A 16523-nucleotide genomic window follows, 5' to 3' on the forward strand; every position below is an offset into this window, starting at 1 on the left:
GAGCACGACACAAATCATGCTTCTTTGACAGCAAGGCCAATGTTGAATGTTTATCATTTTAAGCTTGGAAAAGAGACCCTTAATCCCAGACGTGGGACCACACAGCCACTCCACTGAATAGCAGGCTAGTGATTGCTTTGCAATGCTTGCAGTTAGCCACTGATTCCTTCCAAACCACTCATTGTTCAATTTGCGATTTCCATCTTGTTGTGTAATGTTTATGTCCAATGGCCGATGAGCACCAATGTTTTTTATCTATCATTTCTCTTCATATGACAAGGATTAAAAAGGATTTGCCAGCAGATTGTCGACTTGATTCATGATGAGGACTGCTAGCTAAGATTTTGAAAGTATGACGTTGACATGATCAGTCCAATCAAAGCTACTGTAGATATAACGTGATTTGACATCATTTTATCTGTGGCCAATGACCTTGAGCCTTCTTGGATGGGCACTTCTAATGTAACTATGGCAGCACCCAAGGGGCTTGGATTTTCTAGCTCTACACATAGATTTTGCGGTGACCTAGTGTCCCCATGAGTGACAGAACACAAACAATCACGGCGCAACTAGAGAACATTACCAACACCTACGCTCCGTATTATCCGCTGTCTGCCCCACCACCACAGAAAGCACTGAGCTAGGCTGAAACACCTGCATTTTGGAGCTGCCTTACTCAATAAAGCAAAAGAAAGACCATGTTTGTATGCGGCTTTATTAACTCAATTAATATTTTTTATTTTTTTTTTACATTCTTTGCAAATTGATATGTGACACGTATTAATGCCAAAATAACATGAAAAACAGGCAAGCCCCCCCAAATGTGTTTTCTTTTTTTTTAGCTAAAATGTGGGGCTCAAAACAGGTGCCCTGAATGACGGGTCGCCACTGCATTATGAGCGCATAGGCCTTGTCTACAGTTGGGAATCACGCAATCGGGCAGCCCGCGCAGCAAATATAAAACAGCTGACTGTTGAGTTGTGGCTGTCAATGAATAGCAGGCAGTAGCTAGAAGGTATTTTGCAATATTTCAAAACACAATTGCGGGAAAAATATGTTTGAATAGGGGAGTGCCACTGGAAAGTTGGTGGACTATAATTTCCTCCTTATATTGTAGGCCTAAAATCTGTTTCTCCACACTCTTTTCATTGGCCTATGGTATTGGTTGCATTTAATACATGGGTCGTTCATTTTATTGATCTCAGTATGTAAATGTCAGAGTAGCTTGTCATTTCGATCATTTGTGTGGTATAAAAAAAATATTATGGTAAAATTGGCATGAAATTATAAGCATCTTTAAACTAGTGTAGGGTTGTCAATGAGTTTCACCAGACTGAAATTCCTCATGGTTATATGTTGAGTAAATCATTACAAGAATCATTTAAACATTGTAAACTTATTAGTAAATTTACAAAGACATACATACAAAGCAAAACACACTAAATGATGGAAACATCATCTACAATACAGCTTGCCTTTGTGACTTGCTTTGTAGTGAGTTGCTGGTGCAGAATCACTCTTGAATTTTGTTGACTTCATTCCCCACCTGTGCGTTTCCTTTCTGCCTCTGGCCATCCCGAGAATCCTGGTTCATGCCCATGCTAGGGGGCAGAGAGGACTTTGTGTAAAGAAGGTGGGATAATAGAAAAACTACTGTAAGACAGACCGGTCTGCCACTCAGTGACTGGCAACGCAAGTCTAGTCAGCCAGTAACTTACCATCTGAGGGGTTTAACCTGGTTGATGAATTCTGGTAGTTGTTCGCCTTTTGTTTCTGGTAGCAACAAGCTCAACACACCAGTGATGACTGTGGTGCCTCCCATTAGAATGTAGGGTAGTATCTTGTTATACGTGCCTTCAATCAGAAGAAAGTGTGACACTTTATTTGGATCCACAAATCACGGAGAAATGTTAGACAAATCTTTAGACAAATGCACACACACACGTTTGGTATTACTATCCTTGTGGGGGCCTAAAATTGAATTCCATTCAAAATCCTATTTTCCCTAACCCCTAACCCTTACCCCAAATCTTAATTGTAACCCTAACCACTAAGCCTAAAACAGCTTTTGTCCTCATGGGGGGCCTGGGAAATGTCCCCACAATGGGAGAATTTTCCTTGTTTTACTATCCTTGTGGGGACTTGTGGAGATTTCCGGTACCCACACGTTTGCTTTAATATCCTTGTGGGGACCGAACAATTGATTCCCATTCAAAATCCTAACCCCTGACCTTAACCTGACCCCTAACCCTAATTGTTTTAACCCTAAACCCCTAAGCCTAAAATAGCCTTTTTTCCTAAATGTTTCCTTGTTTTACTATCCTTGCGAGGACTTCTGGTCCCCACAAGGATAGTAAAACCAAACAGACACACGAACTGGAGACTCACCCATGTAGGCGATGTAGGGAGACACAGTGCTACCTACTCTGGAAGCCATGGAGGTGGCACCCAAAGCCATATTGCGCACCACTGTGGGGAAGAGCTCTGTGCCGTACAGATAGAGGAATCCAAACGCTCCAGTGACACCTGTTTTTCCAATCATCACCATGGTGAGAGACAGGACGTGCATGTCTGACAAAGACAGAAACAAAAGTTCCCACAAAATTAAACATAGCGTGGGCCGATGACAATAATGATGATCCAGATACACTCGAACTCCAGTGTCAAAATTAAAGCTGCAAGCAGAATTGCAGGGTCCTTGCACAAGGACAGAGCCCCACAATGTTCTGCTTACTGTCCCGCTAGTTCAACCGTCCAGAAGTTATAGTGTGATGCGCGCATTCAACTGGCCATCTTTGTCTTTTAAGATCTCAATAAATTTTTGATGGGCCAACATTTCGGCCATCTTGGGATATATTCCTGCTTTTTCTGCTTTTGTTAAAGACCAGTCTCCTTAGCATACATAGCAACTAATTTACTTGTCCAAATAAACTTAAAATGTTTGTGAAACTGGCTAAACCCAGGAAGTAGATTTTTTTATCTGACATCTCAGTATTCTCAACTCAAGATGGCCATTTCCACTGAAAGAAAAAATCCTGTGACATCTACCGTCTCCTGATTAATCCAAAGGGCAGGTGCCTTTGAGAGTTTAATGTCCATCCTGCAGAAAAACAAAAATGTTTAGCCAGTTTGACAAACCTTTCCAGTTTCTTTTGACAAGTAAATGACCAATGGAATGCTGTTATGTCGTTTTCATTCTATGTAAAAGTGCACTACAGTGGCTTGGGATTGTAATTCCGCCGATTGTAATTCTGCTTCACTAAGACATGTGATGCCCAACTTTTATCAACACGTCTCCTTCACAACTAGGGACGATAAAGTCCTAGAACACTGTTACTCAACCCACAAGCAAGCATACAGTGCCTTCAGAAAGTATTCACTCTCCTTGACTTTTTCCACATTTGTTGTGTTACAGCCTGAATTTAACAATTATCTAATTATTTTTTTGTCACTGGCCTACACACAATACCTCATAATGTCAAAGTGGTATTATGTTTTTCATTTATTTTTACAAATTAATAAAAAACACAGCTGAAATGTCTTGAGTCAATAAGTATTCAACCCCTTTGTTATGGCAAGCCTTAGCAAATGTTTACTCCTGAACTTATTAACAAGTCACATAATAAGATGCATGGACTGTGTGCGATAATAGTGTTTAACATGATTTTTAAATCAATGTCTCTGTGCCCCACACATACAATCTGATCAACACACACTATTCCAGGGCAAGTTCTCAGAGCACGCGCAGACAAGCTGGCAGGCATCTTCACAGTCATTTTCAACCTCTCCTTGTCCCAGTCTGTAATCCCCACGTCTCAAGCTGACCAACATCATTCCTATCCCAAGAACTCCAAAGCTACCTAACACAATGACTACCGCCCTGCAGCACTAACATCTGTAATCATGAAGTGCCTTGAAAGGCTGGTCACGGCACACATCACCTCCATCATCCGAGACACCCAAGACCCACTCCAATGTGCATACCACCAGACAATGCAATCTCAGTTGCACTCCACACTACCCTCTCCCACCTGGACAAGAGGAATACCTACACTACCAGTCAAAAGTTTTAGAACACCTACTCATTCAAGGGTTTTTCTTTATTTTTATTATTTTCTACATTGTAGAATTATAGTGAATACATCAAAACTATGAAATAACACATATGGAATCATATAGTAACCAAAAAAGTTTAACAATCAAAATATATTTTATATTTGAGATTCTTCAAATAGCCACCCTTTGCCTTGATGAAAGCTTTGCACACTCTTGGCATTCCCTCAACCAGCTTCATGAGGTAGTCACCTGGAATTAATTTCAATTAACAGGTGTGCCTTGTTTAAAGTGAATTTGTGGAATTTCTTTCCTTCTTAATGCGTTTGAGCCAATCAGTTGTGTTGTGACAAGATAGGAGTGGCATACAGAAGATAGCCTTATTTGGAAAAAGACCGTCCATATTATGGCAAGAACAGCTCAAATAAGCAAAGAGAAATGACAGTCCATCATTACTTTAAGACATGAAGGTCAGTCAATCCGGAAAATGTCAAGAACTTTGAAAGTTTCTTCAAGTGCAGTCGCAAAAACCATCAAGCACTATGATGAAACTGGCTCTCATGAGGACCGCCACAAGAACGGAAGACCCAGAGTTACCTCTGCTGCAGAGAATAAGTTCACTAAAGTTACTAGCCTCAGAAATTGCAGCCCAAATAAATGCTTCACAGAGTTCAAGTAACAGACACATCTCAACATCAACTGTTCAGAGGAGACTGTGTGAATCAGGCCTTTGTGGTCGAATTTCTGCAAAGAAACCACTACTAAAGGACACCAATAAGAAGAAGAGACCTGCTTGGGCCAAGAAACACAAGCAATGGACATTAGACCAGTGGAAATTTGTCCTTTCGTCTGGAGTCCAAATTGGAGATTTTTTGGTTTCAACTGCCGTGTCTTTGTGAGATGCTGTGTAGGTGAACGGATGATCTCTGCATGTGTATTTCCCACCGTAAAGCATGGAGGAGGTGGTGTTATGGTCTGGGGGTGCTTTGCTGGTGACACGGTCTGTGATTTATTTAGAATTCAAGGCACACTTAACCAGCATGGCTACCACAGCATTCTACAGCGAAACGCCATCCCATCTGGTTTGGGCTTAGTGGGACTATCATTTGTGTGTGCTTAGCCCCCTTCAGTACACCCTCTTTACCCACGAATGTGTGGTCATGCATGACTCCAACTCCATCATCAAGGTTGATGACGACGGTGGTAGGCCTGAACACCAAAGGCGATGAGACAGCCTATAGGGAGGAGTTCAAATAACTGGCAGTGTGGTGCTAGGACAACCACCTCTCCCTCAACATCAGCAAGACCAACGAGCTGATCGCGGACTACACAGAGGTGGGGGGTGCTCACCTCAATCCACAGACGGGGCCGCAGTGGAGAGGGTCAAGAGCTTCAAGTTCCTCGGTGCCCACATCACTGAAGACTTAACATGGTCGTCTCACACCAGAACAGTCGTGAAAAAGCATGGCAATGCGCTTCTCCCTCAGGAGGCTGAAACGATTTGGCATGGCCCCTCAGATCCTCAGGAACTTTTACAGCTTCACCATTCAGAGCATCATGACTGGTTGCATAACCATCTGGTCTGGTCTGGCCCAGCGCATCACTCGTGGCGAGCTCACAGCCATCCAGGATGTCTTACATCCCAGGCAGTGTCTGAGAAAGGTCCAAAAAATGGCCAAAGATTCCAGCCACCTGAGACATGGACTGTTCTCCATGCTTCCGTCCAGCAGGCAGTACCAGTTCATCAAGGCTCAGACAAACAGACTCCTGGAAAGCTTCAAGTTCCTTGGCGTACAAATCACTGACAAACTGACATGGTCCACCCACACAGACCGTGTGGTGAAGGCGGCGCAAGAGAGCCTCTTCAACCTCAGGAGTCTTTTAAACTTTTACAGATGCACAATTGAGAGCATCCTGTTGGGCTATATTACCGCCTGGAACGGCAACTGCACCGTCCGCAACCGCAGGGCTCTCCAGAGAGTGGTGCGGTCTGCCGAACGCATTACCGTGGGCAAACTACCCGCCCTCCAGGCACTGCAGCACCCGATGTCACAGGAAGACCAAAAAGATCATCAAGGACATCAACCACCCGAGACACTGCCTGTTCACACTGCTATCATCCAGAAGGTGAGGTCAGTACAGGTGCATCAAAGCTGGGACCGAGAGACTGAAAAACAGCTTCTATCTCAAGGCCATCAGACTGTTAAATAGCCATCACTAGCACATTAGAGGCTGCTGCTGCCTATTGAAATCACTGGCCACTATAAGAAATGGAACACTAGTCACTTAAAAAATGTTTACATATCTTGCATTACTCATCTCATATGTACATACTGTATTCTATGATATTCTACTGTATGTTAGTCCATGCCGCTCTGTTATTGCTCGTCCATATACAGTGGGGAGAACAAGTATTTGATACACTGCCGATTTTGTAGGTTTTCCTACTTACAAAGCATGTAGGTCTGTAATTTTTTATCATAGGTACACTTCAACTGTGAGAGACGGAATCTAAAACAAAAATCCAGAAAATCACATTGTATGATTTTTAAGTAATTAATTTGCATTTTATTGCATGACATAAGTATTTGATACATCAGAAAAGCAGAACTTAATATTTGGTACAGAAACCTTTGTTTGCAATTACAGAGATCATACGTTTCCTGTAGGTCTTGACCAGGTTTGCACACACTGCAGCAGGGATTTGATCACCTACCAACCAGTAAGAATTCTGCCTCTCACAGACCTGTTAGTTTTTCTTTAAGAAGCCCTCCTGTTCTCCACTCATTACCTGTAATAACTGCACCTGTTTGAACTCGTTACCTGTATAAAAAACATCTGTCCACACACTCAATCAAACAGACTCCAACCTCTCCACAATGGCCAAGACCAGAGAGCTGTGTAAGGACATCAGGGATAAAATTGTAGACCTGCACAAGGCTGGGATGGGCTACAGGACAATAGGCAAGCAGCTTGGTGAGAAGGCAACAACTGTTGGCGCAATTATTAGAAAATTGAAGAAGTTCAAGATGACGGTCAATCACCCTCTGTCTGGGGCTCCATGCAAGATCTCACCTCGTGGGGCATCAATGATCATGAGGAAGGTGAGGGATCAGCCCAGAACTACACGGCAGGACCTGGTCAATGACCTGAAGAGAGCTGGGACCACAGTCTCAAAGAAAACCATTAGTAACACACTACGCTGTCATGGATTAAAATCCTGCAGCGCACGCAAGGTCCCCCTGCTCAAGCCAGCGCATCTCCAGGCCCGTCTGAAGTTTGCCAATGACCATCTGGATGATCCAGAGGAGGAATGGGAGAAGGTCATGTGGTCTGATGAGACAAAAATAGAGCTTTTTGGTCTAAACTCCACTCGCCGTGTTTGGAGGAAGAAGAAGGATGAGTACAACCCCAAGAACACCATCCCAACCGTGAAGCATGGAGGTGGAAACATCATTCTTTGGGAATGCTTTTCTGCAAAGGGGACAGGACGACTGCACCGTATTGAGGGGAGGATGGATGGGGCCATGTATCACGAGATCTTGGCCAACAACCTCCTTCCCTCAGTAAGAGCATTGAAGATGGGTCGTGGCTGGGTCTTCCAGCATGACAACGACCCGAAACACACAGCCATGGCAACTAAGGAGTTGCCTAGCCAGTCTCCAGACCTGAACCCAATAGAACATCTTTGGAGGGAGCTGAAAGTCCGTATTGCCCAGCGACAGCCCCGAAACCTGAAGGATCTGGAGAAGGTCTGTATGGAGGAGTGGGCCAAAATCCCTGCTGCAGTGTGTGCAAACCTGGTCAAGACCTACAGGAAACGTATGATCTCTGTAATTGCAAACAAAGGTTTCTGTACCAAATATTAAGTTCTGCTTTTCTGATGTATCAAATACATATGTCATGCAATAAAATGCAAATTAATTACTTAAAAATCATACAATGTGATTTTCTGGATTTTTGTTTTAGATTCCGTCTCACACCGTTGAAGTGTACCTATGATAAAAATTACAGACCTCTACATGCTTCATAAGTAGGAAAACCTGCAAAATCTGCAGTGTATCAAATACTTGTTCTCCCCACTGTATGTACACTACTGTTCAAAAGTTTGGGGTCACTTAGAAATGTCCTTGTTTTCGAAAGAAAAGCAATTTTTTTGTCCATTAAAATAACATCAAATTGATCAGAAATACAGTGTAGACATTGTTAATGTTGTAAATGGCTATTGTAACTGGAAACGGCTGATTTTTAATGGAATATCTACATAGGCGTACAGAAGCCCATTATCAGCAACCATCACGCCTGTGTTCTAATGGAACGTTGTGTTTGCTAATCCAAGTTTATCATTTTAAAATGCTAATTGATCATTAGAAAACCCTTTTTCAATTACGTTAGCACAGCTGAAAACTGGTGATTAAAGAAGCAATACAACTGGCCTTCTTGAGACTAGCTGAGTATCTGGAGCATCAGCAAGTGTGGGTTCAATTACAGGCTCAAAATGGCCAGAAACAAATAACTTTCTTCTGAAACTCGTCAGTCTATTCTTGTTCTGAGAAATGAAGGCTATTCCATGCGAGAAATTGCCAAGAAACTGAAGATCTCGTACAACAATGTGTACTACTCCCTTCACGGTACAGCGCAAACTGGCTCTAACCAGAGTAGAAAGAGGAGTGGGAGGCCCCGGTGCACAACTGAGCAAGAGGACAAATACATTAATGTCTAGTTTGAGAAACAGGCACTTCACAGGTCCTCAACTGGCAGCTTCATTAAATAGTACCCGCAAAACACCAGTCTCAACATCAACAGTGAAGAGGCGACTCTGGAATGCTGACCTTCTAGGCAGAGTTGCAAAGAAAAAGCCATCTCTCAGACTGGCCATCTTACTCTTTTCTTTTTATTGGCCAGTCTGAGATTTGGCTTTTCTTTAGAAAACAAGGACATTTCTAAGTGACCCTAAACTTTTGAACGGTAGTGTATATATTCTTAATTCCATTCCTTAATTAGATTTGTGTGTATTGGGTATATGTTGTGATATTGTTAGATATCACTTGTTAGATATTACTGCACTGTTGGAGCTAGAAGCACAAGCATTTCGCTACACCCGCAATAACATCTGCTAAACACGTGTATGTGACAAATAAAATGTGATTTGCTTTTATTTAAACAGCCTCAATCCCCTGGCCATAAGACTGTGAAATGGCTAACAACTACTGCTTTTCTTCTCCTACAGACTATCCACACTAACTCTATGCCCATCCACAGGTCTCTACCCACTCACAGACATAACCAAGCTGCTGCTAAAGTTATTATTGATTTGATTTATTACTCCATTACGCTGCTGTCCATTGATTACTGATTGCCATTACCATTAGTATTTATCTATTTAACCTGCTACTGGCCAATATTACTCCTGTTTACATGTATACAGTGCCTTACAAAAAGTATTCATCCTCCTTGGTGTTTTTCCTATTTTGTTGCATTACAACCTGTAATTTAAATTGATTTTTATTTGGATTTCCTGTAATGGACATACACAAAATAGTCCAAATTGGTGAAGTGAAATGAAAAAATTTACTTGTTAAATAAATAACGGAAAAGTGGTGCGTGCATATGTATTCATCCCCTTTGCTATGAAGAAAAAAATAACTTGTTTCAATAAATTCTAAAAAATTAATAACGGAAAAGTGGTGCGTTCATATGTATTCACCCCCTTTGCTATGAAGCCCCTAAATAAGATCAGGTGCAACCAATTACCTTCAGAAGTCACATAATTAGTTAAATAAAGTCCACCTGTGTGCAATATAAGTGTCACATGATCTCAGTATATATATATATATATATATATACACCTGTTCTGAAAGGCCCCAGAGTCTGCAACACCTCTAAGCAAGGGGCACCACCAAGCAAGCGGCACCATGAAGACCAAGGAGCTCTCCAAACAGGTCAGGGACAAAGTTGTGGAGAAGTACAGATCAGGGTTGGGTTATAAAAAAATATCAGAAACTTTGAACATCCCACGGAGCACCATTAAATCCATTATTTAAAAAATTGAAAGAATATGGCACCACAACAAACCTTCCAAGAGAGGGCCGCCCACCAAAACTCACGGACCAAGCAAGGAGGGCATTAATCAGAGGCAACAAAGAGACCAAAGATAACCCTGAAGGAGCTGCAAAGCTCCACAGCGGAGATTGGAGTATCTGTCCATAGGACCACTTTAAGCCGTACCTTCCACAGAGCTGGGCTTTACGGAAGAGTGGCCAGAAAAAAGCCATTGCTTAAAGAAAAAAATAAGCAAACACGTTTGGTGTTCGCCAAAAGCCATGTGGGAGACTCCCCAAACATATGGAAGAAGGTACTCTAAAATTGAGCTTTTTGGCCATCAAGGAAAACGCTATGTCTGGCGCAAACCCAACACCTCTTATCACCCCGAGAACACCACCCCCACAGTGAAGCATGGTGGCAGCATCATGCTGTGCGGATGTTTTTCATCAGCAGGGACTGGGAAACTGGTCAGAATTGAAGGAATGATGGATGGCGCTAAATACAGGGACATTTTTGAGGGAAACCTGATTCAGTCTTCCTGAGATTTGAGACTGGGACGGAGGTTGAACTTCCAGCAGGACAATTACCCTAAGCATACTGTTAAAGCAACACTTGAGTGGTTTAAAGAGGAAACATTTAAATGTCTTGGAATGGCCTAGTCAAAACCCAGACCACAATCCAATTGAGAATCTATGGTATGACTTAAAGAATGCTGTACCCCAGCGGAACCCATCCAACTTGAAGGAGCTGGAGCAGTTTTGCCTTGAAGAATGGGCAAAAATCCCAGTGGCTAGATGTGCCAAGCTTATAGAGGACATACCCCAAGAGACTTGCAGCTGTAATTGTTGCAAAAGGTGGCTCTACAAAGTATTGAATTTGGGGGAGGGGGTGAATAGTTATGCACGCTCAAGTTCAGTTTTTTTGTCTTATTTCTTGTTTGTTTTACAATAAAAAATATTTTGCATCTTCAAAGTGGTAGGCATGGTGTGTAAATCAAATGATACAAACTCCCCAAAAATCTATTTTAATTCCAGGTTGTAAGGCAACAAAATAGGAAAAATGCCAAGGGAGGTCAATACTTTCAGTATATTACCATATGTATTTATATATTCCTGCTACCAGTCACTTTTCCTACTACCAGTAACTGTATGTATAAACCCACCTCAACCACTCAACCCTGCACATTGAATAGTAGTTCATACTTTTTTCTTACTTAAATGTTCTTCTTCTAGTTTCTATTATTATTATTATTATTATTATTATTATTATTATTATTATTATTATTATCACTGCACTGTTTGGAAAGAGCTTTCACAGTAAGAATTTCACTGTACTGTTTTAAACCGATTGTATCCTGTGCACGTGGCAATTAAACTTTTCAACTTGAAATAGAATTTACATTTCTAAAGTAGGTAAATAATTACTAACAAAACCTTTTGTCATCATTATGATGTCATCAAATCAATCAGTGTCAATGTTGGTATTCCAGTTACTGTTGATGTAGTCTAAAATCTTGCAAAGTTATATCAAATTGACTAATCGGAAATGGCCGTGCGGTGGGAGGGTTCATACCTTGAGGGATAAACTTGATGAGTAGAAGCAGGGTCCCAGAGAGGATCATGGTGAAGGGAAGAGTGAATCGGCGTGGAGTGTAGCGTATAAATAACCAGATACTTCCATAACCCAAAAATTCAGAGGATGCAGCCACCAAACAGTTGATATAAGGGTCTCCATCCATGTTGGGGGTGTTTAGGGACATCCCATAGTAAGTCATGGATATGACAATCCTGGGTAGAAGATTGGATAATTTAAAGAAAATTATAATCTTTCAATTAGAGGAAAATGGTTAACATGTCATTGGAATTAGTATTTTTTTTACCAAATGATAATGCTGATGAGAGTGATGTTCCTTATGTTGGTTGTTTTGACGAGATCCAGCCAAGTGTACAGTCGCTGACTTTCCTTATTTTTATTTTCCTAGAAACACACACAAAATGTGATGCTGTTAGAAATAGAATTTTCAGCGCCATCTTGGATGTAATTATCTAATGGCAAATTGATTAACAAACACATTCTAATAACACATACAGCTGAATAGGGACAAATGCATAGACAAATACAAATCACTAAGCAAGACACCTTGACTTATCAGTGTATTGGATTAATGACACCTGGGCATATCTTTAGTTTGGTCTAGGAAACTCAGCCATGGTCTCCCTCTCCTCTGTTTGTTATGTACTTTCAGATAACATGTTTTGCCAACATTTACTGTGCTCTAGTAATTGCCTGCTGTAGTAATTTATTTCACAAGGTTTCTGTTCTGGATACAGTGGAGTAATTACTTAAGTAAAAATACTTGAAAGTACTACTTAAGTAGTTTTTTGGGGTATCTGTACATTACTATTTCAATTTTTTGACAACCTTTACTTCTACTCCACTACATTCCTAAAGCAAATTATGTACTTTTTACTCCATACATTCTCCCTGACACCCAAAAGTACTCGTTATATTTTGAATGCTTAGCAGGACAGGAAAATTGTCAAATTCACGCACTTATCAAGAGAACATCCCTGGTCATCCCTACTGCCTCTGATCTGGCAAACTCACTAAAAACAAATGCTTCGTTTGTAAATGATGTATGAGTGTTGGAGTGTGCCCCTGTCTATAAAAATAAAATAAAAAAATGAACATTGTGCTGTCTGGTTTGCTTAATATAAGGAATCTTAAATAATTTACAGTGCCTTCGGAAAGTATTCAGACCCCTTGACTTTTTCCACATTGTTAAATTACACACCTGTCTATATAAGGTCCCACAGTTGACAGTGCATGTCAGAGCAAAAACCAAGCCATGAGGTCGAAGGAATTGTCCGTAGAGCTCCGAGACAGGATTGTGTCGAGGCACAGATCTGGGGAAGGGTACCAAAACATTTCTGCAGCATTGAAGGTCCCCAAGAACACAGTGGCCTCCATCATTCTTAAATGGAAGAAGTTTGCAACCACCAAGACTCTTCCTAGAGCTGGCCGCCCAGCCAAACTGAGCAATCAGGGGAGAAGGACCTTGGTCAGGGAGGTGATCAAGAACCCGATGGTCACTCTGATAGAGCTCCAGAGTTCCTCTGTGGAGATAGGAGAACCTTCCAGAAGGACAACCATCTCTGCAACAGTCCACCAATCAGGCCTTTATGGTAGAGTGGCTAGACGGAAGCCAGTCGTCAGTAAAAGGCACATGACAGCCCACTTGCAGTTTGCCAAAAGGCACCTAAAGACTCTCAGACCATGAGAAACAATATTCTCTTGTCTGATGTAACCAAGATTGTACTCTTTGCCCTGAATGCCAAGCGTCACGTCCGGAGGAAACCTGGCACCATCCCTACGATGAGGCATGGTGGTGGCAGCATCATGCTGTGGGGATATTTTTTAGTGGCAGGGACTGGGAGACAAGTCAGGATCGAGGCAAAGATGAACGGAGCAAAGTACAGAGATATCCTTAATGAAAACCTGCTCCAGAGCGCTCAGGACCTCAGACTGGGGCGAAGGTTCACCTTCCAACAGGATAATGACCCTCAGCACAAAGCCAAGACAACGCAGGAATGGCTTCGGGACAAGTCTCTAAATGTCCTTGAGTGGCCCAGCCAGAGCCCGGACTTGATCCCAATCGAACATCTCTGGAGAGACCTGAAAATAGCTGTGTAGCAACACTCCCCATCCAACTTGACAGAGCTTGAGAGGATCTGCAGAGAAGGGAGAAACTCCCCAAATACAGGTGTCCCAAGCTTGTAGCGTCATACCCAAGAAGACTCGAGGCTGTAATCGCTGCCAAAGGTGCTTCAACAAAGTACTGAGTAAAGGGTCTGAATACTTATGTATAATTTTATAAATTAGCAAACATTTATAAAAACCTGATTTTGCTTTGTCATTATGGGGTATTGTGTGTAGATTGAGGGGGAAAAAAAACAATTTAATCAATTTTAGAATAAGGCTGTAATGAAATGTGGAAAAGTCAAGGGGTCTGAATACTTTCCGAAGGCACTGTTTACTTTTACTTTTGATACTTAAGTATATTTTAGCAATTACATTTACTCTTGATACTTAAGTCTATTTAAAACCAGATACTTTTACTCAAGTAGTATTTTACTGGGTGACATTCACTTTTACTTGAGTAATTTTCTATTTAGGTATCTTTACTTTTGGGTACTTTTCCCACCCCTGTCTGGATATAAGCTGAAACAAGACTTTAGGTCCCTCAGAACTTTCTTCTCTTTTGCGCACACATCGTATTACATCTACAACATACTTTGGTTGTCAATCTCTTCTTTGATTCAACACACATTTCCTAGATCCATACATTTCAAAACAGGCTGTAGCTAACTACTGTACCATGAGTTGTTCACAGTCTTCCGGTTTGAATATGACGTCTGGAGGAGTGATGCCGTTCTTGCTTGCTGCAGCTCGTATGATGTCCTCGGCTTCCTTTACCCTGCCCTGAGACAACAGCCACCGTGGAGACTCAGGGATATACCTAACAGAGGACACAAGGAGTAAAGTACCCAAACACTGTGTGTGATAAGGACATATGTTGTAATAGCACTGGTGTCACACTGCCTGAACACAAAAAAGGACAACAAGAGATTACATAACTCATACTCACCACCAAAGAGGGATATACAGAAATCCAGGTACAGACAGGGCTATCAGCAGAATCCTCCAACTACGGATGAACCAGGCAAACATTGGGAGAGCGGTGTATCCGATTGCATAGCATATAGCGACCCCCAGTGAGGCAAAGTTGATGCGTGCATTTCTGATGAGAAGCTCAGAACCTAAAGGTTGAGGACATAAACATAGAAAATGCTCAATACCTCACAACATTATCAAGCACTTAGGAATTTGCCTGATATCCTTCCCTATGATGAAGAAAACAAGTTATTTCATTCTGTTTTTTGTTGTTGTTGTATTACAGCAAGTTGTATATGGCTTGACTCACCAAGGATGAAAGCAGCACAGTAATTGGCAATTTGTCCCATCCCAACGATAAAGTATAGGGCACAGAACAACTCCCAGCTGTTGGCGGCAGCCTGGAGTATACTGAAGACGGTCTGGAGTGCCATAGTAGCAAAGAAAATGAACCTCCTCCCATACCTGAGGAAAAAATAAATGTTGCACTTGCTTGCTGTGTTATCATCATTATAGAATATTGAGAAACAAGAGACGCACTAGCTGCCTTGATGTAAAGTTCTAGAGATATTGGGGCTGCAATAAAATAAAATAAATTGATCAATCATGCAGTGTTTTCACTAACTTTTAAATTATGTAGTGAACAAGCCTGATCCACCACATTCATTGACAAACTTTTTGATCAAATATTATATTTCTCAAAATGTCTAACTGGTTCTGCATTAAAGCTGCCTATAGTAAAGTAAATCATGCCACTGTTTGGCAAGTCCAGCAAGTCAAATCATGTGTGGAGGTATCTAATGATATGATTGAGTTCAGAGTGGAACACATACCTATCGGAGATTATCCCAGACAAAAAAGACCCGGACAGCACTCCCAAAAAGAATATTGTGACGGTGAAAGGGGCTTTCCATGCATCGTCACACACCAGATCCCACTATGCGCAGACATAATGTGAGAACGATTATGAAGACATTTTCACAGATTAGGGAAACGTGAATATAAAAATGATTAAGGATCCAGTTGTGTTTCACCTCTGTCACTATGGTGGACGTGTATTGCTCTTTGCTGAATTCCCATCCATCCAGGCATCCCTCGGTCTCATTCCCAAAGCCGGTAGCAGAGTCCACTTGTTTTTTAAACCGAGTACAACGACTTAAAATGATCTCTCCATTTACCTCCTGTAAGGGTATGGAGTAATTCAAATCCTGGCCAAAACCACTGAAGTTCAGCTGGGGGACCCTGCACCGGTGTGGAGGGATATCCGCCAGGAAAACCATGGCCATCCCAACATAGCCATTAGGAATACTGCTTAAACTGAGCAAAACAAAAATAACCTTTTGGAAAGGTCCCCATTCTCCCAAAAAGGAAGTCATTTCTTCATAGTCCTTCATTTTCAAGTAAAGTATGGAATGCTGAACTAACTATGAACGACCTAGAGATGAGTCCTTGTTATTTTTCTATGTGAATGAACATTCCAATCCTATTCCACTCGATCCTTTAAACTGCAGGTGAGGTTGCCCCAGATATCCATGAGATCAGTGAAACATGACACCCAGTGGGTGTTGTCTTAGAAAGGTGAAGAAAAATTAATAAATACACCATGCCCAACCTAGCATGAAGAGGTCTACAGTCAAAATTCACAGTGGATTCTCTTCCTATTGAACTGCCCAATGGGCAACCTCAGAGCAGGCTCAACTTGCACGACTGCTCAGTTCCCTTGCCCTAGGACAACCCTTAATGTCAATCCC

The 16523-nt window shown here is 41.7% G+C and overlaps 1 protein-coding gene across 1 annotated transcript; it reads right to left on the reverse strand.

Moving 5' to 3' along the window:
- Window positions 1-694: 694 nt before the first annotated feature.
- LOC311107419 (organic cation/carnitine transporter 2-like) lies at window positions 695-16274 on the reverse strand. The gene is made up of 10 exons (XM_084149911.1): window positions 15807-16274; window positions 15606-15709; window positions 15083-15237; window positions 14747-14918; window positions 14476-14617; window positions 11978-12075; window positions 11671-11885; window positions 2389-2571; window positions 1719-1854; window positions 695-1601 (listed from the first exon to the last, which is right to left on the reverse strand). The coding sequence occupies exons 1-10, from the start codon at window positions 16164-16166 to the stop codon at window positions 1514-1516; spliced, it is 1653 nt and encodes a 550-aa protein (XP_084006037.1). The 5' UTR covers window positions 16167-16274; the 3' UTR covers window positions 695-1513.
- Between the last annotated feature and the right edge of the window lie 249 nt (window positions 16275-16523).

The sequence above is a fragment of the Coregonus lavaretus genome (assembly GCF_964263955.1).
Source record: "Coregonus lavaretus genome assembly, chromosome: 32".
In the NCBI taxonomy this organism is placed as follows: Eukaryota; Metazoa; Chordata; class Actinopteri; order Salmoniformes; family Salmonidae; genus Coregonus; species Coregonus lavaretus.